This window comes from Onychostoma macrolepis, chromosome 17 (genome assembly GCF_012432095.1).
Source record: "Onychostoma macrolepis isolate SWU-2019 chromosome 17, ASM1243209v1, whole genome shotgun sequence".
NCBI lineage: Eukaryota > Metazoa > Chordata > Actinopteri > Cypriniformes > Cyprinidae > Onychostoma > Onychostoma macrolepis.
This window is the reverse complement of record NC_081171.1, coordinates 6,753,425-6,777,742: the sequence shown is the minus strand read 5'-3', so window position 1 is coordinate 6,777,742 and position 24,318 is coordinate 6,753,425. Positions and strand designations below refer to the sequence as shown.

General features: G+C 34.2%; 3 protein-coding genes across 3 annotated transcripts; 2 read left to right on the top strand and 1 right to left on the bottom strand.

The window, feature by feature from the left end:
- Positions 1–1,806: 1,806 nt before the first annotated feature.
- On the top strand, positions 1,807–4,409 carry fam177a1 (family with sequence similarity 177 member A1). The gene is made up of 5 exons (XM_058749831.1): positions 1,807–1,957; positions 2,304–2,483; positions 2,578–2,644; positions 2,727–2,824; positions 2,970–4,409. The coding sequence occupies exons 1-5, from the start codon at positions 1,889–1,891 to the stop codon at positions 3,168–3,170; spliced, it is 615 nt and encodes a 204-aa protein (XP_058605814.1). The 5' UTR covers positions 1,807–1,888; the 3' UTR covers positions 3,171–4,409.
- Positions 3,440–9,036, bottom strand: ppp2r3c (protein phosphatase 2, regulatory subunit B'', gamma). The gene is made up of 13 exons (XM_058749829.1): positions 8,829–9,036; positions 7,963–8,090; positions 7,352–7,456; positions 7,136–7,248; positions 6,879–6,976; positions 6,683–6,753; positions 6,450–6,582; positions 6,257–6,312; positions 5,930–6,005; positions 5,715–5,851; positions 4,952–5,089; positions 4,799–4,858; positions 3,440–4,701 (listed from the first exon to the last, which is right to left on the bottom strand). The coding sequence occupies exons 1-13, from the start codon at positions 8,893–8,895 to the stop codon at positions 4,510–4,512; spliced, it is 1,374 nt and encodes a 457-aa protein (XP_058605812.1). The 5' UTR covers positions 8,896–9,036; the 3' UTR covers positions 3,440–4,509.
- A 451-nt stretch (positions 9,037–9,487) lies between these two features.
- prorp (protein only RNase P catalytic subunit) lies at positions 9,488–23,869 on the top strand. Its single transcript, XM_058749826.1, has 7 exons — positions 9,488–10,487; positions 10,623–10,670; positions 10,763–10,895; positions 17,754–17,861; positions 21,459–21,607; positions 22,838–23,033; positions 23,110–23,869. Exons 1-7 carry the CDS (start codon positions 9,490–9,492, stop codon positions 23,239–23,241), a joined length of 1,764 nt encoding a protein of 587 aa, XP_058605809.1. The 5' UTR covers positions 9,488–9,489; the 3' UTR covers positions 23,242–23,869.
- Positions 23,870–24,318: the final 449 nt, after the last annotated feature.

Below are 24,318 nucleotides of genomic sequence, written 5' to 3'. Positions count from 1 at the left end.
ATCGAGTGACCGAAGGAGGGCGCAAGTATTTTTTTATCTTAACCACAGCACCAATTTATGATCTCTTTTATTATTGAAATCAAATAGTCATGTGCACATGGTGATATGGGAAAATAATACAATTTAAATTCTAATCCTTTATGGGAAATATTATATACATAAATCAATATATAGGTCAGCTGTACCAAATGGTAGGCTATTTTCCACTGATTTAAAGATTTAATGATTCTTTAATTTTTAGTTGCAAGATCAATACTGTAATTGTAATGACCCCCTCATTTATTTCACTGTTTGAATTACAATTTAGTAAATACTGGAAAATAACTTTTAGAGACCTGAAAAGAATACAAAAAAAAAAATGGCATAAATGGAGACTTTTGGACTCCAAAGATTATTTTAGCTGTGAAACACAGGGGTTTTCGATCAATCTGATCCCAGGGACCCCTAAAATCACAACCCCTGCCTCTTCCTAAAATAGAAAGACTGATAAGTATTTTTACTGTATTAAGACTATGCTATGTGATAAAAAATAACAATAATAAAAATAAACACGTAAAGCATTGGTTGTATGCTGTGATTGTTTTTAAAGACAAAAGAAATAATGAATATAGTATGATTCTAAAATAATCCACAAAATATTTACTTTGTAAACAGTGTATATTTAAAAAAATATATATATACATTAAAAAATGCATAATAGAAATACACATACAACACGAGAAGGCCTGCGTAAGGTGGTGCTAACTCTCATTTATTAGTCATTTCAAAAACACTACTGACAAGTTTTACGGCGAGTGCAGACAACACTAAGCCATTCTTTTTTGATTGAACTTGATCTGGGCGAGGAAAGAGAAATCTTGGTAATTGTTTTGTGTGAAATTATAATCTTGTCAAAGGTTAATCACGCTGAACAAAATGAGACTAATTTTTGCACAGATAATCTGACTTTTAAGGAGTTATGAATTAGGCTATCATAATTTGTGTCATTAATAACACATTGAAAGATGAAAGAAGAAATGATTAAAGAAAATATTTCAATTAAAGGGTGAAAGAAGAAAAGAAGCATGTAGTGATGCCTAAAACATAAAATTACAGGATAACTATAGTTATTTTGTTGTGAATACTCCAGAAGAGGCTACACATTATAGGTTTATATAGAGCTAGATATTGAATTATATTTAAGCTTTTTTTTTCATAATTATTGCACTACTAAAACTACAAAATCAGATGACCTCATATGCTTGAAACTACATTGAAACAAAACTGAAATGCATTTGCAAAATTTAAGTCAGACCTCTGCTCTGCATCAACTCACATTCAACAGACTGGAGTCAGCCTGAATAAAAAATAACTTTCAATATGAATTTGTATGGATCATTTATATGTCTTTAGTAGTGCTGTCAAACGATTAATCGCGATTAATTGCATCCAAAATAAAAGTTTTTGTTTACATAATATATGTGTGTGTACTGTGTATATTTATTATGTATATATAAATACACACACACATACAGTAAATATTTTGAAAATATTTACATGTATACATTTATATTCATATAATTTATATTATATATATATATATATATATATATATATATTTAATCTATACAATTTTTCTTAAATGTATACATGCATGTGTGTGTATTTATATATACATAATAAATATACACATATATTATGTAAACAAAAACTTTTATTTATTTGATCTTTTATTTTTATTTTATTTTTTTCATTAAACGTTTGACAGCACTAGTCTTTAGTAAAACTGCCAGCGTTTTCTGTTCTAATAATCTATTTAAATATAAATTGTTTACATGTGACGTCACTTCCTGGTTGACGCTACTAGGAGGAAGATCTCAAGAAAGCAACAGAAAGGACTGAAGAAGACATGGCTGAACTGTCACTGTACCTCACAAACGTTAACGTGTCTCTGGGACAAACTATGGACACAGAAAAGGTAAAGACATTTTTAAATATAATAAGTGAGGTCATGGAATTACATACTTTGTTTTGCTGTAGACAACAGTCGGTGTATATGATTCTACTTCCTTGTTCGTTAACGTAACGTTACATCTTAGTCTAGCGATTAAACTAGTTTGATAATATGTCATTTATATAATATTAATGATGAATAATATTATGATTTACGGGTCTATTTATCTAATTTAATTTACATAACGAAAGTGTAATATAATATTAAGATCTTATAATGTAGTTTATATAGGCCTGTCTACCTCTCTGTAACAGTGTGTAATGTTCTTGGTAAATTCAATTTAAATGTATAAATGTATCTGCTGGTTTAGGGTTCTACGGTGGTGAAGGAGTTTGAAAATGTGGAACTTGGAGATCTTGGCAAAAAGAAGCCAAAGATTCCTCGCAGAACAATCTACTTTGCGTCTGGTGAAACCATGGAAGAGTACAGTACAGATGAAGAGGAGGAAGAAGAACCAGAGAAAGCAAAAACTTTAAGTACAGTGGATACGGTGAGTTGCATCAAATCATTAAATATAAGTGTAGTTTCAGTTGCTTCTTTTTAATAATCTGAACATCTTAGTCACTTTGCATCTCTGATTATAGTCAAAGTTGACCTGGGGTCCATATGTCTGGTTCCATATGTGGAGAGTGGCTACCTCAACCATCTCAGGTAATGAAACACTTTCCAGCCTGTGACATTTAGTCATACAAAACTGATTACACAAATTAACATTTCAACCCAAATATTTCAGTTTGTGACTATCTTGGAGAAAAAATGGCCTCACTGCTGGGAATCACGACGCCAAAATATCAGTATGCAATTGATGAGTACTACAGGATGAAGAAGGAGGTATGTACACCGCTGTTATAATTCTACAGCCTTCATTTATTAGCTGATATTCTCAAAAGTAGCACGTACAATTACTATTGCACATGCTTTGAGAGATTTTGAACAGCATTCACATTGTGAGACCCTAATAATGTGTAATCCACAGGAGGAGGAAGAAGAGGAGGAGAACCGTCTCTCTGAGGAGGCAGAACGTCGTTTTGAGGAGCAGCACAATCAGGAGGGCCAGCAGCCAAAGATCGAGCAACCAGAAGGAACTGCCTCTTTTGTGAACGTGACCTTTGAACTGGAGCAGGAATCACATGCTACATCTGATGCTAATAAAGTGCCTGCCCCCATTCCCTCCTAAAATACTGTTTAGTAGATTGAGCATATTAGATGGTTTTTACCATATTAACCTTATAAGGTGTGCTAGGTTTCTTTTTTGGAGGAGAAGTTTACATGAAGTTAAACATGAAGGTAGCGTTGTTTATGCATAGCTGACAATGGTTCTGCTTTTAATGCAGAATTATTTGAATAATCATTTTACAAGCCACACATAAAACTATGGAAGCTTATTTCTGGCATGGAATTAAAATATATAATAAATAATACTTGCGAATTTACCTCAAATTCTGAATTTTACATCTTGCAGTTCTGTTTTTTTTTTTTTTAGACACCTAAACTGAATTTAAAGAAAAAGAAAACCTCACAACTGCAATATATAAACTCGCAATTCTGAGAAAAAAGCCAGAATTTTTAATATAAAAAGTCACAATTAGCAACCAATCAGAGGGCAGTTTAGCGAGACCTAAATCTCTGCATCAGAAAATTGTGTAGACATGGGACTTGGCTCTTTTGACTCGTGTTAGTAAGCAGGACTTCCAACATGCTATACATGCCAGCAGTGAATAGCTACATGCTAATAGTGATTAGCCATGTATTAAAACATTATAAAAATTCTAGCTAATTGTTAAAAAAAATATATAAAAAGACTAGTAACTGCCCAGTGGCGAGTTTTGCCACGGTAAGCACCACTCACAGTTTTTTCAAAAAATTTACATATTTTTAATTCTGTGGTGGAAATAATGTTCCATAGTCACTACAACAATTCATTATACATTTTAATAAGTATAAACACCTCAAAAGCCTAATCTAAACACTATAACAACTGCATGGACTACCAGTCTTTTACAATGCTGTAAAATGTGAGTGCTTATATTAGACATTTCTATGTTACTGGTGATGCTAGGAGTTGTCGAAAGTAGAGTAAACTGTCAGATGGGAATATTCCCTCTTTCTTATGTCAGTGCTTTCAGAGCTGACAACATTCAAGAAGTTATTTTTGTAACCAAATATTCTTTTTATGTGAACACATTATTTTTGGTGTGCATGTAAATGTGTGCTTTACCCATGAGATTTGAGTTCAATTTGTCCACCCCTCTGACACACACAGAAAAAAAAGCATTTCATTTTGAAGAGTGTGTAATTTATTTGTTATAATAATTTTGTATTATGTAGGTGAAAACACACCTACCTTTCTATAATGTAGGTGAAAAAATACAGTTTGTTTTGTACATATTACTTAATAAACAATTCAATATACAAATGAGCTGTTCTGTGGATTCCTCTTGGCTGACGTTTTTTCCTCGTTCAGAGTAGCTCAATTGGTCCAATAGCACAACTAGATTTGGCTACAGGATGTGATGTCATGTGTCATCTAAATCAGCTGTGTTGCTGTCAGTGTCATTAGCCACCAGCACCTCTCTGTTCTCATAAGTCCAGAAGCCATTGAGGTCGATGAGGATACTAGTGACGGTATCACCCTGACCGCTGTTCACCAGGTCCTGTAGTGTGATCTTATATGGATCTTTAGGCTTCACCATATCAAAGATTTCATCCTGTATGCACAAAAATTTGATCACCATTTCATGACGCAAAACACCCACATCCCTACATGTTAATAGATTGCTTTATTACTATATAAAGGCCATTTACCTTAACATCCTGGAAGGAAACTGGCTCCTGCCCGTGGATTTTCATTTGTTCCTGAATGGCCTGATATCACAGATTAATAGGTTAGTTTCTGCTTAGTGTAATTATATAAAAGCTAACATGTATTTTTGCTTGATTTCAAAAATGTTTCCTTACCCTGAAGAAGTAGTTGAGGGCAAATACATTGAGATAGCCTTTGTTTTCCATGTCCAGCAGTTTGAATATATACTGGAGGGCCGCAGGCTCTTTCCTGTTCTCTAGAGCCAGCACAAAGTCTAGATAGGTCTTATAGTCCTAAATGGGGGTGTTAAAAAATCATTAAAAATTGCATGGTTATGTTTTTAGATACTGACATTCCACGCATTTAAGAATATCATATTCCTATTTTCAGTGGCTGCTTGGCTATATCCAAGTGAAGTCTTTTTCCAGATTAACATCATTACATTAAAAAATATATATATATGTTGAAAGTCAAAAGTACACTGCGGTTTAAAATTTAAGTACGATTTTTTTTAAAAATAAATTAATCATAGTTTCCACAAAATTATTAAGCAGCACAACTATTTTCAACATTGATAATAAGAAATGTTTCTTGATGACCAAATCAAGGCTGCCGAACTAATTCAGCTTTCCCATCACTGGAATTGATAACATTTTAAAATATATTAAAGTAGAAAACAATTGTAAAAAAAAAGTTTTATACAATTGTAATAATATTTCACAATTTTTACTGTATTTTTTATCAAATAAATGCAGCCCTGGTGAGCATAAGAGGCTTTGAACAGACTTTTCAAATATTTAAACAGTAGTGTACATGTATATCTGAAAACAGGACCACAAAACTATCATTTTGACAGGGATTTTCTCTCATCTAACTCTTAGTCTAATGCAAATTATTAATTAAGACAGAGGGTTATACCATTTCGCCATCATAGGTTAAGCATTCCTGGTAGACGCGGTCTAGGAAAACACTAGTTAGAGTTCCTGTGCCATAGCGAGACAGCTCTTCCTTACTGAGCATCCCATTATGGTCCTTATCCAAGTTGAGGTACTGACCTGTAACCAGGACATATGATGATTAACATATGAGATTTAACTTATATGACACTGATTAAGTGTGTTTTGCAGGCATACCATAAACTCGAAGAGCAGAAGGTGCAGAGAACCAGTTAGACTCCTGACTCTCTTTGGACAGCTCCTCGTCTCGAAGCTACAAATGAATAAATCTGATTAGCACAATGTCACAAACAAATGCTGTTCTTTTGAACTTTCTTCTAATTCAAAATATATCAAAATTGTCATCAAAAATATTAAGCAACCTTGATTATAATAAATAGTTCTTGAGCAGCAAATGAGCAGAATGATTTCTGAAGGATCTTTAAAAACTTTTTAGAGGTAGTGTATTATAGATATTTTTAAATTAGTAATAAAGATTCACTTGAGTGAGAATCTATCCACTACCTCAAGTAGGTCATCCAAGAAACTGCAAGCCAGAATGTCCTGAATTTTTATCTTCCCTGCAGAGCAAGTACAAAACATTAGAATGATTCTTTTCATTCCAGTTTTTCCACAGGGTAAAATCTAAATAATGTCTGCAGGTGCTCTGACGTAAATTTAAAGGCAAATTGTAGCAGCAAGACCACTGGAGAATTACCAGTATGTAGAGGATCAAGGAAGAAGAAGAACTTGCGAACAGCAGTGCAAACATAAAACGAGTAGAAGGATTTCTCCAGGCCATCTAGCTGGGGGAGTGTAGGAATTAACTCTAGAATGTAGTTCTCCAAATCCTGCAGAAAGAAAGTCTTTACGTTAAACAATACAGCTTTACTCCTAAAAAAGATACTGTGATTTTTACTGTGTTTCTGAGGGTAAAATAAGATTACTTACAGACTCACGGAGATAACCCTGACCTGCTACATCATAAAGACTCAAACCAATCCTGGTCTGGTGCAGCCACACTGCAAGAGAAGAAACGCAGGGCAGCATGTGATTCATCTACACATCTCTATTAATATGTTCAGAGTCATTTAAAAGAACTTAAAGACTCATAATTAACTTGCATCATAAGATGAGAATGCAATACCTTTTCTCATGACGTAGTTGAAGAACTGCATAATTGATATCCTCCCATATGGATCATTATGAAGTAGTTTGGCGTAGACTCGGGCGGTGAAGAAAAGCCTGATGGGGTGTAATGATTGTGAAACAAACATCTCAGTGAGTCATGAGCACTGTCCACCTACGAATCACACGGACTTAGAATACAGTTATCAGCCTGTCATACTCATGGTTTCGAATGAAAATCATTGATCACTATACACTTCTCTGTGATGCACTTACTTGCATTTGGCGCCCGCTTTTTCTTCGACCTTTAAGAAACTCTCATAACTGATCATGGCCTCATCACCGGTCGTGGGCGGCACTTGATGCTTATCGAGAAGAAACCAAAGGTTCTGTAGGAAAGAAAAAAAACATTTAAAACGCATTTAATAACTTAACTAAAGCAGATAATGAATGTTTAGTTTGGGACACAGGCCCAATAAAATGCTCTCTTACTTGTAACTCTTCATTGTCCAGTAGTTCCCGGCTTTTCCTCTGGAGAAACACTGCCCTCGATTCTTCTCTGAGCTTCTGCAGCAAGACTTCATCTTCTGCAGGAAGCTGATATTAAATATTGAAGTGTTAAGATTAAGAAGGCAATACGTACACCAGTGTTCAAAAGTTTGGGGTCAGTAAGATTATTTTTTAAGAAATGAATACTTCTATTAAGCAAGGATGCATTAAAGTGATCAAAAGCAACAGTAAAGACACTTAGTATGTTAAAAAAAGAAAATAATAAAAAAAGCTGTTCATTTGAACTTTCCATTCATCCCATAATCCTAAAACAAGGTATCACTGTTACCAAAAAAAACAACTGTTTTCAAAAGTGATAAGAAATGTTTCTTGAGCAGCAAATCAGCATATTAAAATGATTTCTGAAGGATCATGTGACACTGATAACTGAAATTTAGCTTTCATCGCAGGAATAAATTACATTTCAAGATATACATTCAAATAGAAAACAAATTGTAATAATATTTCACAATATTACTTTTTTACTGTATTTTTGATCAAATAAATGTGATATCACTGTGTTCTCTTTACTGATTAGAGCGTGATCAGCTCACCCTGTAGTAGAAGCGTGGGATGTGTTTAAATGAGTCATTTTCTCCTTTTTCGCCTACTTTCCATTCACTATAATACTTGGTGAACAGTTCAGTTTCCTCTGCTTTCTTCTCCTCCTCTGTTCTGCCATCTGTTCAGTACAAAGAAAGATTTTAAACACGTTATGATTATTCACACTGTACAGACCTCCTCAGAATTTTACTATTCATAGTAAAATCAAAGTAATCATTAGCAAAACCATGGATGGCTCCTCATTACCATTCCTACAGTATGCAATACTTTTTCATGTCTCCATTATTTACGGTCTTAATATATTAAATAAAATACTAAGCGTTTAAGTAACGCTTCAAATGTTCACATTAGCCAAGTTTTCATTTATCACAATATTACAATTAAATAAATACATAATTTCTAATGTCAAGCTTAATTGTCTAAACTTGACCAAAGGATACTTTTTAAGTCTGGTATACCCATTACAAGTACTTCTATAAATTACAGCACAATCATATTAATTTTTCAACAGATTTTGTATAACAGGAACTACACACAATGGGTAGAGTTACTATGGTTTCTATACAACAAATTATAATATTTGTTGCAACTAATCCCTAATCTCTTAGTCCCCTAATATAAAATATATTTAGTATAGTCTAAATCTACAACATTTCCAGTAGATGTAATATTTACCACAGTTAGTGTTACTATAGTAAAACCACGGTATTTTCTTAAGCGACTCTTAATGTTTTCTAGCGTGATTATACCAGTTGAATGGGAGATTTATATACAAATTTATGTTATTTAAAACATCGCTCCTTGATCTTGTTAAAAATCTCTATAATTCCTGATTAGCTAACATTCATCATCTTACCTTGTTTCGCAGAGGCGAGTCTTTTCCGCAGTAAATCTTTCCAATGTGCGGTTTTATCGTTTGCCATTATTAACTTTATTTGATCATAATATATTTTAAACTAACAAAATTAACACTAATTATTGAACAATTGTAGTATGTTTGAGTAGCCTGTGCTGTTGATGAACTGTTTACATCTCTGACCTACAGGCGCACGAGTGACGTAATCGAAGTGCGACCACACCGGAGAGTGAATGGCTGCTCGCGCTGGCATGTACTTGCCTTCTGGTTAGAATTCACGAACTATTGTCCAGATCCTGTGAGTTAGATGCTCTTGTTTAAATTACCGACGATTGTATTGACAAAATTGGCTTTAAAAGAAAATAATGCGATATATTAGTGGGTCTGAGGAACTGAGGAATGTGTGCTTTAAATACAAAAGGACATTTCTTTAGAAGATAATTTGCTGAATATTATTTATATCTATTAGTTTTAGATATAAATACTCTATTTAATATAACTCTATAAAGTTACTGTGTATTATTGTATTTATGCTGAACAGTAAAACTGACCTTAATTCACAAAGCAATGAGCTTATGAGAATAATCATTTATTATACATTTTACATAAAGCACCTTTAAAGTAGTGCGTAGTCTGATAAGTCAAGTAGACTGGTAGGGAAATGGGATCTCTTGTTGTGTCAAAATCAAGGACTTGCATAAAGCATCTCTGCACATCATGGGTTGTCAACCCCTTGTATTTCAGGCCTACTTTGGCTTATTTACCACAACAAAGCATTATGCATACTGTCAGGTTTATCATAAATCCACACACACAATATTACAGCACAAAAGGAGACAAACAAGCACACGACCGAGTTGCCAAAGAAAAAGGGTTCACTCCCAGAACGAGGCCTGCATTCCCCAATTCAGTATTTACTGCTGGAACGGCCAAAAGAACTGCTGAATATATGAAAAAGAGAGCTGGGGTGGATACAGAAGAGCTGTCAAATAATACACCCGCGAGAGGAAGAGGATCTGTAAAAGTTGCCCTTCCTGACCATCCGCTGACCACATCCGAATGGGCAAAGGTCAAAGAGAGTTCCTCCAAACCTGAACGCTTCGAAATGCAAATGATGGAAGGACTGCTGGCAACTAATGCAGACATCAACATCGCCAAATCTCTCTTGGCCTACGTGGTTCAAGACAAAGGCACAGTTTCCTATGAACTCCTTTTGAGATACCTCACACTGTGTGTCACAGGTGGCCACCACTCGGAGGTGTTTGACACTTACGACATCATGAAAACTTGCTTTAAGACTCTTGACACTGGAGCTTCGTCCCTGTTTATTAAAGGTTTCAGTCAAACTGAACGCTGGAGGGAGGCGCTTATGGTGTTGGAGGGGATGAAAAAGGCCCTCCTGCCGTCTCCTCGTAACTATAGTGACACCATCGCTGGGGCGGCACTTCACGGTGACACTGAGACGAGCTGGATGCTGTACGATGAGCTCCTGGAACTGGGTCTCGTACCTAATCAGGACACCTGGCAGTGCCTGTTTCAGAGCGGCATCACTCAGCGAGGACAAGAGGACAAACTCTTTTCTGTCCTGTCACATATGAGAGATAATCAGATCTACCCAGAGGAGCCGCTGATTCAAACGATCAAAGCTTGGTTTGAGAGGTAAATGTAAAATATTAGAACATAAATACATGAAGATATTGTAATTCTTATATTACATAAATGTAAATAATTAATTATATTTTTAAATGATTGCAAATGTTTCATTTAACTGTTTTATTTTCTCCATCTGCACAGTTTACCGGATCAGAAATGGAGTGGGAAGTTCTCATACGTGGCCCCCAGGTACCAATTTCAATTTTCAGTTTCAGCCAAAAATATTGTCAATATAGCCTATTTTTAACTGATTATTGGTGTGGAACTAACTTGTGTTTTAGTGGAGAGTGCAAAAATTGCAAGACATCACTTGAATCCATTCAATTGACTGAGGAAGAGTATGCTGCGCTGAAGGACAAAGTGATGAAGAAAGTGATAGAAGGAAGTGACGTCTTCAAGAAAACCACCCCAGAGGTCTGTCTCCCAACATTATAGCCTTTTACCAGAGTAGATTTACCAAAGTTAATGATAGATAGACAGATAGACAGATAGATAGATAGACAGATAGATAGATAGATAGATAGATAGATCAAATAAACATTTAAACCAGTGCTGTTATACCAGTAGTTAACTAAAACTGATAATAGTAATTTTCTCTGTAATTGAAGCTGAAAAAAATGTTGATATAAATACTATATGAAAAACATAAACCTAAGTACTAAAATGTCTAAAACTATAGCTAAATAGAAATATTTTTTAAAAGAATAGCAGTTATAAAAGCACATAAAATAATTACTAAATCGTAAACTAAAATTACAATGATAATGGGAAAAATATTAATAAATACTATACTAACACAATAAATTATTTGAATTGTGAAAAAATGGTATAACATATTTTAATAAATATTAGTAACATCTATTAGCAGAATTTATTAGCATATTAAAATATATATTACCAAAGAATGCATGTTTCGGGGGGGTGGGAGGTGCTTAATTGTCATGAAAATCATTTCAAAAATAATATTAAAGGTTTTAAAACATGTTTAATCTTTATGCAAAATATTTCTTAATCTTTTTTATTTTTTTGGTGACCTGGGTGTGTTTTTCTGAAATTCGCCTTTATGTAGGATGGGTCTTTTGAAGTTTATAAGGCTTTATTATGTACTGATTAAAAAAAAATACAAATATGCACTGTAAGTGCTTTGGATAAAAGCGTCTGCTAAGTGCGTAAATGTAAATGTAGTTCTGTTTCACTCCACTAGATGGCGATAGCGTCCTATACACCCTATAGTTACATTTCTACATGACAGATTAAACATGTTATCCATGCTAAACATTTTAATATTTTTAAATGCTTTTAGATCATTTTATCATTGAAAATGATAAAACAATAAGGACACTTAAAATAAATTACTAAAAATAAGCTACTTTCTGCGTTGCGCCAAATAGGCTGCAACTTCATGATAGGCAATTTGGGTTGCTGTCCAGAATTAGAAGATGTTCCATGCAGTTTTGAGCTCCGTCTTAAATGGAGTCTGCCCCTGAATTAGATGATGTTGTTGTCCGGAGGGCTGCTTTTTTCAGGCCATGGGGTCTATAGATGTCAAAAGCATGTGATCCTGTCTAGTTCCACATTTAGATATGATGCAGGGGCTTTCCAACACATGTTCCTTCATGTGTCTGTCGGGTCCCTGTTTAGAAAGCTCATGAATGCAGTCCAACTGAAGACACAAGGTCACAAGGCAAGCAACTCCTCTGAAATTCCATTTCCCAGAGAGAACAGTCATGTTTGTTTGCAAACACTGTTCTCACGGTTCGGAAATGCATTCGATTTCCATGCACTGTCTCAGAAAGGGACATTTTTATACAGTACATCTTGGAAAAACAAAGTACTCAGTATAGCCATAAACAATCTCTAATTTGGTCGTGCACATGATTGATGCCGAGACATGTGTACTGCCTATGTGCTTTTTGCTGTCACTAAACACAACACAATGGGCTTTCACATTGCAGCCCTCAAAAGCCTCTCACATGAGTGACCCTGGAAAGTCCCTGCCTGTCTGTCTGCAGCGCTGCATGGACTCCAGCCCCCAACCCTCCCCCCCCGCCATCGCTGCAGCAGTGCCTTATGAAGTGAAACCAGTGAAAGACAGTTAAAACACCCCCAGTCAAAACTCTGCAGAAGCATTTAACAACCCCTAGACAATCATTTTGCCTTTAAAGGGAAAAAAAATTTGGTGCTTTTGGGTGGTTGACGTGACTTGCCAAGCAATGGCAACTGTGTCCTGCTGTGTGACATGCTACACTTCATCAAAAATAACTTTTAAATGTTTTAAACAATAGCTTTAAAATATTGCATACTTATTATACATCACCTTATAGTAATTGCAAGATTACATGGAATATTTGTACTTTTAAACAACACTGTCTTTTTTCCACACTATGTATAATAAGTTTCAAGTATTATTACAATTTAAAATAAGTTTTCTATTTTAAAATATTTTAAAATGTAATATATTCATGTGATGGCAAAGATGAATTTTCACTTCAGAAATCATTCTAATATGCTGATTTGCTAATGGGTTTTTTTCAGGATTCTTTGATGAATACAAAGTTCAAAAGAACAGCATTTATTTGAAATGGACTGTCATTTTTGATCAATTTAGTGCCTAATAGCGGAATAAAAAATCTTAATTTTTCCAAAAAAAAAAAAATACTGACCACAAACTTTTGAATGGTATTGTATATAAAGTGAAAATGTTTCATTTTTAAAATGAATATATATATTTAAAATCTTAAAACGCTGGTGTTAAAAAAACACCTTTTTAACATTTTTAATTGTCAGTGGATTTTAAATGTGGTGTTCAGTTAATGCACTATATAGTTATTCACACATTCAGAAATCAGAAAGTAAGTATAATATCCAGATTAGCATATGAACCATTAGCAAAAAAGCCCCTTTTTTAGTTTCCTTACATTCAGTGGCCTGCAGTTTTTCAGGTCAAGTGTGAGCTTGGGGGAGCCTGTTTTTCCCGTTTCAAAAACAGCAAGCTTGTAATACGGAAAAGTACAGGACTTGCAGATGCCTTTTCATTAATGTCTGCCGTGGGGCACGGTGTGGTTTTCACATACTCTAATTCATCTCATTTCTTTTTTCTCTGTCAATTTTGTGTGTGGCTGCCTTTAATTTTATTGGAATTTCATGCATGCTTTGAACAAAACGGAACAGGTACTTTTGAGGATTTACGAAATGCTGTTCATTTGTTTTAAATGATTCAAGCAAAAGCTTGCAATTGTACATTGTGTTAATAATCACTCAAGGCTGAAGGAGCGTTTTAATTGTCATGGGCTATTGTGTATATTCCAAAAAGAAAAAAAATAGACTGTGATCACTATCAAATCTGGATTAAACTTGTTTTGAATTTGCGTATTCCCGACACACCCATTTTATAGGTACACAGAGTTCTGCAGGGCGAGCTGGTACCGCATGCACGTGACCTCTCGACACCATTGGGGAATCCCCAGTGTTCCTGTTCCCACTCAACATAACCTCTCCATGGCCATGAGAGGATGCAGAGTGAAACAAAAACAATAAAAATGCACTTACAATGCTAGATCTTTGTCGTCAATATCTTATTGCATGCACATAGTTAAAACCAGGTGAAATTGCATGTTTGGATTAATTTCGTTCCAAGCTGAGAGTACTAACCCTACTCAATGCTGCAAGATTTTTTAAGATTTGAACAACTGATCGCCAACCGCTTACCCCCACCAAAACCAAAAAGGAATTCCCCAAATATACAGCTCCCCCTCCCCCCCTCTCTGTCTGAGGCACTCACCCCTCCCCCAGTCATGCATCCTCTCACCCACTAGCGCAGACACGCTATTTAACACACACTTAACAGGATTTTGTAGCATGCAAAGTAGCTGTACTTAATCGTTTTTGGTGTCTTGTTTTCACATGTGGGTCGCAATCTTCTGTTTTTGCATGTTAGCGCTTTGGAGGAGCGGAAATTGGAATTTTAGAAGGAAAAATTCTCACGCTTCAGGCAGAACTGAAAGTGCTGGTTTCCAGCCACCTGACAGTCCAGGAATACCTGTGGTTTTGACAAACACAGTGTGTATTAAACAGAGGCTTGTGTATTAGCTGTTGGACTTTACTTCACCATGTTTTTGTTGTTGTTTCCTCAACTTTGAGGAAGAACTTGCAAAGTTTGCAATTTGCTCAAAACAATGATACAAATAGTTTTCCCTCCATTACAAAACTTCATTGTTTAAATGTTTTTAAAACATTGGAGAATTTTAATTTTGGAAAACTTTGCTTGACTGCATTTCAATGCATAGTAAATTACATTTATAATTACACTGTTGACCCATCACTTACACCTTAACTCACCCTTAAACCTACCCAAACCACCAAATCTGTCCCTAACCTTACCCGTATCCCACCTCAATAGCAGCAAAAGTGTTTTGCAATACAATATGAACACAATAAGTACATTGTACTTATTTTTTATGTAAGTACATAGTAGTTAAGGCCACCTAATATAAAGTGTGACCAAATTTCTTTTTACTTCACTACATTTCAGAAGAAATGTACTATTGCTCATTATTTAGAAGTAAAGAAAATGAAAACGACATGTGACTTGAGATGAATCATTCTTTTGAATCAATGTGCCTGTTGAACTGGTTTACGGATTCCACAGAATGATTCATTTGTGAATTGGATGGATCTGATTCAGCGTTATTTTAGACTTATTTTTACACTGCAAATTATTCATTAAAACAAGATTATCGATAAGTTTTAAATGCTATTTCAGTCTTTTCACCTCACAATTTGATGTTTAATTCAGTGTTACTTGCCATTTCTTTCTAATTATTTGTGAAATCTCCTAGCAATAATTTTGAAAATCATTTCATACTATTCATAAATATTTTGAATTATTTTTCTACAACCCGAATTCCGGAAATGTTGGGACGTTTTTAAAATTTGAATAAAATGAAAACTAAAAGAATTTCAAATCACATGAGCCAATGTTTTATTCACAATAGAACACAGAGAACATAACAAATGTTTAAACTGAGAAATTTAACAATTTTATGCACAAAATGATCTCATTTCAAATTTGAGGTCCCAAAATAGTTGGGACGGGGACATGTTTACCATTGTGTAGCATCTCCTCTTCTTTTCAAAACAGTTTGAAGACGTCTGGGCATCGAGGTCATGAGTTTCTGGAGTTTAGTCATTGAATTGTAAACTTTCTCAGTTTAAACATTTGGGTAACACTTTACAATAAGGTTCATTAGTTAACATTAGTTAACAACATTAGTTAACATGAACTAAGAATGAACAATACTTCTACAGCATTTCTTAATCTCAGTTAATGTTAATTTCAGCATTTACTAATGCATTATTAAAATCACAAGTTGTGTTTGTTAACATTAGTTAATGCACTGTGAGCTAACATGAACTAACAAGGAACAACTCTATTTTTATTAACTAACGTTAACAAAGATGAATAAATAGTGTAATAAATGTATTGATCATTGTTTGTTCATGTTAGTTAATACATTAACTAATGTTAACAAATGACACCTTATTGTAAAGTGTTACCAACATTTGTTATGTTATCTATGTTCTATTGTGAATAAAGTATTTGCTCATGTGATTTGAAATTCTTTTAGTTTTCATTTTATTCAAATAAAAAAAAACGTCTCAACATTCTTCGGAATTCGGGTTGTATTTTCAATTTTCAGTTTTAGCAATATTGTTATGTGCTTTTGTCTACTTTAGGTTTAATTTATTTTTGTTTTAGTAATTTTAGTACTGTCTGGCTAGTACTTTTACTTATGTAATATTTCATCAGGGTAAATTTATAGTGTACTTTGTTCAACACTGATGAACTCTAAGCATGAGTGTGCATGACTTAGCTATCACACTTTGTTACGAAGCTAAAGTCAATAAATCAAAAGCTGTTTGTTGCTCTGAGGCTCGTGGACAGACAGGTGAGGGAGTGACCTGGCCCCAATCCAGCTGGAAATTCCCTTGTTTTGTTTACATGTTGTGCCAAGGACAATTCGGGACGTATTTCAACCTCCTCTTAAACAACAACAAAGAAGGAGGAAGTTCTAGCTTTTTTTGGCCCTGCTATTCAAGGGGCCCATATGCTCTTGTGTTATTCAGCTAAACACAACCTGATCACGCTTTTGAAGGTGAGCCAGGTGTGGTCAAGTTCTGTTTGAAGCTCTATTGCATGCTGGTAACAAATGCTTAAATATCCCTTAAGACAGATAGGAAAAGTCAAACTTTTTTTTTAAACTGTCCTGGGATGAATTCAATTCAGTTCAACAAAAGTTGTTTTTGTACAATGCTCTGACAGAAAGAACGTACTATGTTCAGTTCTTGGCCAGTACTTGTCAGACTATCTGTGAACACACAGCTTTATCTCACAGTTGCATGTTTTGCTCTTATACTTCCTGTACATTCATGACTGCACATATCTCAGCTCTTCAGTTAATCTGATATGTAGAGTTTCATGAGTTCCAGGCAGGATCACTTACAATGATATATATTTGTTTGCTATATTTTATAATGTATTTTTTATATACTATGACATTTATTAATATTTTGAATTAACTTTTATTTGTATATATTTCTAGTAAATTTTGTGCTTTTTAATTTTTTTTAAATATTTAATTTATTTTAATATTTAGTATTTTATTAATTTTTAAATTTTAGTACTTCATCGTAAATGTACTTGTTTAAATGTTATTGAATGTTGTTCACGTAGCATTTATAATTTCCATTTAAGATTAAGTTTGTCATCTAATGTTTACATTTTATTTCAGATATTTTAATGTCTTTAATAGTTGTAGTTGACAATAAAAACACTGGTTTGATATTAATTCTGTCCATTCTAAGAACTAACTGTAATGTTTTCAGCGGTCCTCCCTGTCTTGTGCAACACTGGTTGCTTTTCTCTTGTGCAATGTTCTGCACAACACCAAAATGAGGAAATATACATAGAAGACCCCCATACATCCAGGCAACCATCTGTTCCTTTAGTTGAAAAAACTGAACGATGGTTACTGGAGTGCGTCTTTGCTGCCTTTTGTTTTAAACTCTGACTAGTTTTAGCATCAGAACACCATGGAAAGACTGCAATGTTTGACTATACATCTAAATTTAATTTAATTTTATTGAATTTATATCTATTTATCTTTTTTTTTTACAATGCATATTGTCTACACCCAATATATAGCAACCATTTGAAAATATATTAACTGTATCACCATTTGAGAATAACACGCTTGTTTGTGTTCTGTACAGGAGCTTCAAAGCTTTAAGAGTTTTGTGAAGCAGAGACCTCCCTTTGATATTGTCATTGACGGTCTTAATGTGGCTAACACAACACCCAAGGCCACCCACTCTGAGACGGTAAGTGATGGTAACTTCACTGCTTGGACGTTCCAAGACAGGGCTGGTTTGTCTGTGACCTTTTAAATCACTTATTTGGCTAGACAGTCAACCTACTCTGATTTAAAGCTTTAAAGCTGGAAAAATTGCCAGATGTATGTTTGTTTACCTTCATGCTATAGTGTTCAACTAGTCGGCATTCTAAAAAAAACACATAAAAACTGACATGAGTGGCAGGGGTTCCACCAGGGGGCAATGCTAAACATGGTTACTTTTAATGCAGCAGAACAGGTTTGGGGAACAGCCCCAATTTCTCATAGTTTCCAACCTGAAAGACCCCCAAACCCACGAAACCCACAGTTACTCAAATGAAAAATTAGGGAAAGTTCAATGTCCATGTAATGTTACACAAAACGTGTTACGCATCCTCCCTCCTACAAGGTGGTGTCAGTCCCAGACAGAAGTGGCTTTACATTTGGTTATGCTCCATTATAATAATACCTAAGGGATTTTTTTGCCAACAAATAGGCTAATATTTTTAGCTAAGTACCCACACCCACCCAACTAATCTTTAACCACCCATTAACTGACAACCAAAGACTTTCAATGGCCTAGGACCATTGAGCAACATTAAAGGGACAGCTCACCCAAAAATAAAAAAAAATTCTGTCATCATTTACTCACCCTCCACTTGTTCCAAACCTGTATGAGTTTCTTTCATCTGTTGAGCACAAAAGAATATATTTTAAAGTTATTGGTGACCAAAACATTGGCGGTAGCCATTGACTTCCATAGTATTTTTATCCAGTCAGTGGCTACCACAAACTCTTTGCTTACCAAGATTCTTCAAAATCTCTTCTTTTGAGACTCGTACAGGTTTTGTACAGATGAGTAAATGATGACTGTTTTAATTTTTGCCTGAACTATCCCTTTAAGGCTAGATACCACAGGTAAATAGGGTAAACACAGTTTAACTACCATTTTACAGCCTAAATAAACTTTTTAGACTACAAAGAGCCTTTTGTGTAATGGGAAGGTTCTCCAAAAGAACCATTTGAAAACCTTCACTTTAAGAGCGTAAATCACCATACTTGCCCAGTTAAGTAATCACAGTACGTTGAGACGGTTGCTTTGTATTACAAGCCTCTTGAAACTTTTTCAAACTTTTTGTTTTATTTTGTTGACATATTGTAGTTTTCATAGAGGGGATTTTGGATATCTATTTTTATCATTCTGTAAATCAGAAAATTACAGAAGCCCGTTTCCACCAGTGAATAAAAAATAAAAAAGGTCATTGCAAGTTTTTATCTTACAGTTCTAACTTTTTTTTCACGCAATTGCATCTCACAATACTGACTTTTTTTCTCAGAATTGCATAATAAAAACGTGCAATTCAGAGGAAAAAAGTCAAAATTGGAAGATATAAACACTTCTGAGTTTATATCACGCAATTCTGACTTTATAACTCGCAATTGCGAGTTTATATCTCACAGCAATTGAGAGAAAAAAAGTCAGAATTGTGAGATGAAAAATTTGCAATTACATTTAAAAAAAATTCCATAGACAGTAAACACTGACAAATTATGTAAGCAAAATAGCCCAAAATCAAAAAATAGACCAGTGCATTAAAAAAAAAACTGTAGTGTCTTGCTTCAACAGATATAAGACTTAATTCTTCACTTAACATTAAGCTACAAATTCTGATGTTACACAAACTCCCTTGACCTTCGACCAGATCCTTTTGCTTTCTGCCCACTTATCCATGGCTTCCATCTGAGCGTCACACAGTCACACATTATTAACACGGACGCTCCCTGTAGCAATTTTATAAGGAGGCTGGGGATTTTACACTCATTTTGCTATGACTAACCCTGTATTTTAAGACATGTGCCTTTTGTGGTTGTGTATTTTTTTGTGGTAACATTTACCCAACTTCCTCGCTAAATGGCGCATTCATTGACATGCTAGTATTAACCGGTTTTGTCTGCACACAGTCTGAGCATGGTGTGAAAATGAAGGCCTATGTGAACTTGAGACCAAAGTAGGCCTATATGATTTGCTTACAGGCTAAGTAACCAGACTGTATGCAAGAAAGTGATTGTAAATTTACAAGACTAACATGCTGAAAGGAAGTGCATCTCTTAATCTAGAAATTCTAAAGCAAAGGTGACTATAGGCAGAGGTTAAGGGTGGATTGTAAAACAGGGTGCTACGGTGTACGGTGTGTACGGTGCTTTCCAGAGTGAAACTGCCCATCTGTGGCTCACCGTCCACTTCCTTATCATGAATTAGCAGAAAATGATCACACCTGCAATTCCACATTTAGCACTTCCTCATGTCTGAAATAGCACAATGAAGGATAAAAGATAAACTGGAATTCATTGGGACTCACTTTGCATATTCAAACTATAGATGACATTACCGTAATCTAAATTTTAATGAGGGATATATTTAGAAAGTTAATGCCGTTGGTTTATGCAATAGTGTTATGCATGCATACGTGTGTGTATTTTTTTATTATTTTTAATGTATATATACTGTTATTACAACTAAAATATAGATACAGTTTATCTCTATTTTTCAGATCTAACTTTTCATAATAATTGCATTGTTTTCTAACCAACTGGTTCTAAAGTGAACGTTATATTTTGGAAAAATGTTTTGCTTGAAAAGTTAATGCCGTTGGTTTATGCAATAGCGTTATGCATGCATATGTGTGTGTATTTTTTATTATTTTTAATGTGTATATATACTGTTATTACAACTAAAATATAGATACAGTTTATCTCTATTTTTCAGATCTAACTTTTCATAATAATTGCATTGTTTTCTAACCAACTGGTTCTAAAGTGAACATTATTTTTTGGAAAAATGTTTTGCTGGAAAAGTAATCTTTAAAGAATATTATTTTATTATATTACTTTATTTTTATTTTAATAATTTTCCATTATTTAATTTAATATGTAATATTAAAAATATAACTTAAAATGTAATTATTATTATTATGCACTTATGTTCTAGCTTGTCTACTCAATATTTAAAAAAAAAAAAAAAAAAAAAATCCATCTAAAAATTAAATAATTAGTCATAACTTCCTGGTGCTAGTTAAAATATAATTGTGTAACTCCTGGAAGTAAGAGTAAGAAAAACAAATACCTACACACTATAGTAAAAATAATTAGGCCTGTCTTATGAATAGTTCATGCAAATACGGGGTGTTAGATCTGAACATCTACATACAAAGACCCTTGGATATTTTTAGCAAGCAGTTGTAACCTTTACTGCTTGCACTTTGTATAGGGGGTATTGGAAAAACAACTTCCTGTGTAATCAGGAAACTCCCCCTCTTGGTGTGTGCGTGAGTGGTACAGAAGTAGGTTAAAACAATGTGAGCAAGAATAATTTCCCTACAGCTGACCTGCTAAAGGTCCCGAATTCATCTGTAATGCCAAGGGAAATTCCTCCAAAAAAGTCATGAGTTGCAGCTCATTTAATAGAAAACAATCTGAATGAACTAAGGTCTCTCATTCATTAAAAAAATCATGAATGACCTCATTCATATCTAATATCTAAATAGAAATGGTAAAAGGTCACTGAGAGTGTGAATTATCTCCGCAGTTGCTTGCAGTCGTATCGGAGCTGGAACAGCAGGGTCTGAACATCCTGGTCCTTGGCAGGAAGCACATGCTACAACCTTCCCGGAACTGGGACAGACAAAACATGAACAAGATCAAGCAGAAAGCCCACTGCTTCTTCACCGAGAACATGTTAGTATGACCCCACTTTCCTCAATCACATACTGCACACGCTGTTCCAAAACCTAGTGAGCTGCCTACGTAGGCTGCATTTTAAGGGATCACGGGGATCACCGTTAAAACATGACTTGATTACGCTGCCTTTTATGGTCAAATTAGGTGCTTTGTGGAGACAACAATTCCATAATGCATTGCGGCCCGTTCACTGAAACAATTCATGCAAGATTGGTACTGATGGAAATAGTTTAATCTGGAATATATTTCTTACTTTTATTAGAGTATCATAATATACTGTAAGTTTAGCAACACACTAACATCACACTTTATCAATTTTGCATTTGTTATGCTACTGGACAGAGGTTTGGAATAATTAAGATTTTTATGTTTTTAAAAGAAGTCTCTTATGGTCACCAAGCCTACATTTATTTGATCAAAAATACAGTATAAACAGTAATATTGTTACAAATTAAAAGAACTGTTTTCTCTTTTGATATATTTTAACATATAATTTATTCCTGTGACAGTAAAGCTGAATTTTCAGCATCGCTACTCCAGTCTTCAGTGTCACATGATGCTTCAGAAATCATTCAAATATGCTGATTTGTGGAAACCATGATATGCTATTTGGAATACTTTTGTTCAGTATGGATGCATTGATCAAAAGTGACAGTAAAGACATTTTATAATGTTACAAAATATTTGAATTTTAAATAAATGCTGTTCTTTTGAACTTTGTATTCATCCGAGAATCCTGAAAAAATAAGGTTTCCACAAAAATATTAAGCAGCAAAAAGTTTAACATTGTTAATAAGAACCATTATTAGTAATTGAACACCAAATCAGCATATTAAAATGATTTCTGAAGAATCATGTGAGGCAGGAATAAATTAAAATAAATGAATTACAACTAAAATATCTTCAAACAGAAAACAGTTCTTATAAATTGTAATATTTCACATTAATGCTTTTACTCTATTTTGATTACTGTATTTTTATTGCATCTCAGTGAGCATAAGAGACTTATTTCAAAAACATAAAAAATCCTAATATTTGAGCAGTAGTGTGTGTGTGTGTGTTATACATAGAAGACCTCACTGTGTTTTGTAATGTGTTAGTGACGCATGTACCGATCACTTCCCTTCTCTGCGCAAGTCAATATAAACCCATAATGATTTCATTCACTAAGTATGAAAGGTATTTTTGATACTAGAGTGCACTGATTTTCTTGGATTGCTGCCACAGATCTGAGGATGACCCGTTTCTGCTGTATGCTGCTTTGCACTCTGGCGTTCACTGCAACTTTCTTAGTCGTGATCTGATGAGAGATCACAAAGCCTGCTTGTCAGACAGCGCAACCAGACGCCTCTTCTTCAAGTGGCAACGTGGCCATCAGTTGGTGATCAGTCATTATGTCCCGGGAAAAAGAGTTCGATTTCAGGTAGGTTTACGAATGGAGAGATCTTATATAATCAAGATTATTAGGATGACTGTTGGCTTTGCTCTGTGTTTTTCAGAGGATCTTGGCTTATGACACCATCGTTCAGACGTCTGGCGGCTCCTGGCACATTCCTTATGATGAGAATAGAGGAGATAGAGCCACATATGAAGTTCCTCAGAAATGGCTCTGCCTCACTCAAGAACATTGAGGCTGGAGTTACTACTAGTGTGCTCGCTGAAAAATATCAAATAAATAATGCTTTGCAAAATGTCCAATTGTGTTTCCTCTACCGCTTATATATATATATAAGGCTTATGACACAATATATATAATTTAATTTTAATTCAATTTCTTCTTATATTCATATTAATAAGACTTTTCTTCTGTAAAACCTCCTATATAAATTCTGACCCTGGAGTACTGCTTTTGATATATTTACTACTGTAAATATATCAAAACTTCATTTTTGATTAGTAATATGCATTGCTAAGAACTTCATTTGGACAACTTTAAAGGCGATTTTCTCAATATTTTGATTTTTTTGCACCCTCAGATTCCAGATTTTCAAATAGTTGTATCTCGGCCAAATATTGTCCTAACGTAACAAACTATACATCAATGGAAGGCTTATTTATTCAGCTTTCAGATTATGTATAAATCCCAATTTCGAAAAAATTGACACTTAAGACTGGTTTTGTGGTCCAGGGTCACAATTGTCCATTTCTGTTTCTTTTACTGCACTTCTACATTTATATTATTTTATAACAGGTACAGTTGTAGGTAATGTAATGTTGACTGCTCCTTGTATAAAATCATCCTCAGAGGCCCATATTTTTAAGTCACAAGGGCTATGTCTTTAGCTATAAGGCTGTGAGTCTAAAGTCCAGTTGCATAAATGCTTATTTTTCACTAGCATAGGTTAACCATGTAGGTTTTTAGTTAATGGTACACATTAAGGCAAGGTTCAGCTATATTATAAAGGTAAATTTTAACTGACAATTTGCACTGTGTTTTTCATAACTGTCAGATGGTGGCAAATTCTAAATAGTAATAAAACATGTATTTGGTGCTCTTTACTAGTGCTGTCAAACCACGATTAATCGTGATAAATCGCATTCAAAATAAAAGCTTTTGTGTACATAATATATGTGTGTGTACTGTGTATATTTATTATGTATATATAAATACACACACGCATGTATATATTTAAGAAAAATTGTATGTTTATATGTTTATAAATAATATAAATTATAAGAATATACATATATGCATGCATGTGTGTGTA

What these genes read in the sequence shown, in the direction of transcription:
- fam177a1 (XM_058749831.1), top strand. Translation starts at nt 1,889, where the DNA reads ATGGCTGAACTGTCACTGTACCTCACAAACGTTAACGTGTCTCTGGGA. An exon ending in CTTTAAGTACAGTGGATACG is followed by an intron (nt 2,484 to 2,577) that starts GTGAGTTGCATC and finishes CTCTGATTATAG; the next exon opens with TCAAAGTTGACCTGGGGTCC. An exon ending in GGCTACCTCAACCATCTCAG is followed by an intron (nt 2,645 to 2,726) that starts GTAATGAAACAC and finishes CAAATATTTCAG; the next exon opens with TTTGTGACTATCTTGGAGAA.
- ppp2r3c (XM_058749829.1), bottom strand. Translation starts at nt 8,895, where the DNA reads ATGGCAAACGATAAAACCGCACATTGGAAAGATTTACTGCGGAAAAGA. An exon ending in TGGACAATGAAGAGTTACAA is followed by an intron (nt 7,249 to 7,351) that starts GTAAGAGAGCAT and finishes TCTTTCCTACAG; the next exon opens with AACCTTTGGTTTCTTCTCGA. An exon ending in TAACCTATGATGGCGAAATG is followed by an intron (nt 5,090 to 5,714) that starts GTATAACCCTCT and finishes ACCCCCATTTAG; the next exon opens with GACTATAAGACCTATCTAGA.
- prorp (XM_058749826.1), top strand. Translation starts at nt 9,490, where the DNA reads ATGGGATCTCTTGTTGTGTCAAAATCAAGGACTTGCATAAAGCATCTC. An exon ending in ATCAAAGCTTGGTTTGAGAG is followed by an intron (nt 10,488 to 10,622) that starts GTAAATGTAAAA and finishes CCATCTGCACAG; the next exon opens with TTTACCGGATCAGAAATGGA. An exon ending in GAAAAAGAGTTCGATTTCAG is followed by an intron (nt 23,034 to 23,109) that starts GTAGGTTTACGA and finishes TGTGTTTTTCAG; the next exon opens with AGGATCTTGGCTTATGACAC.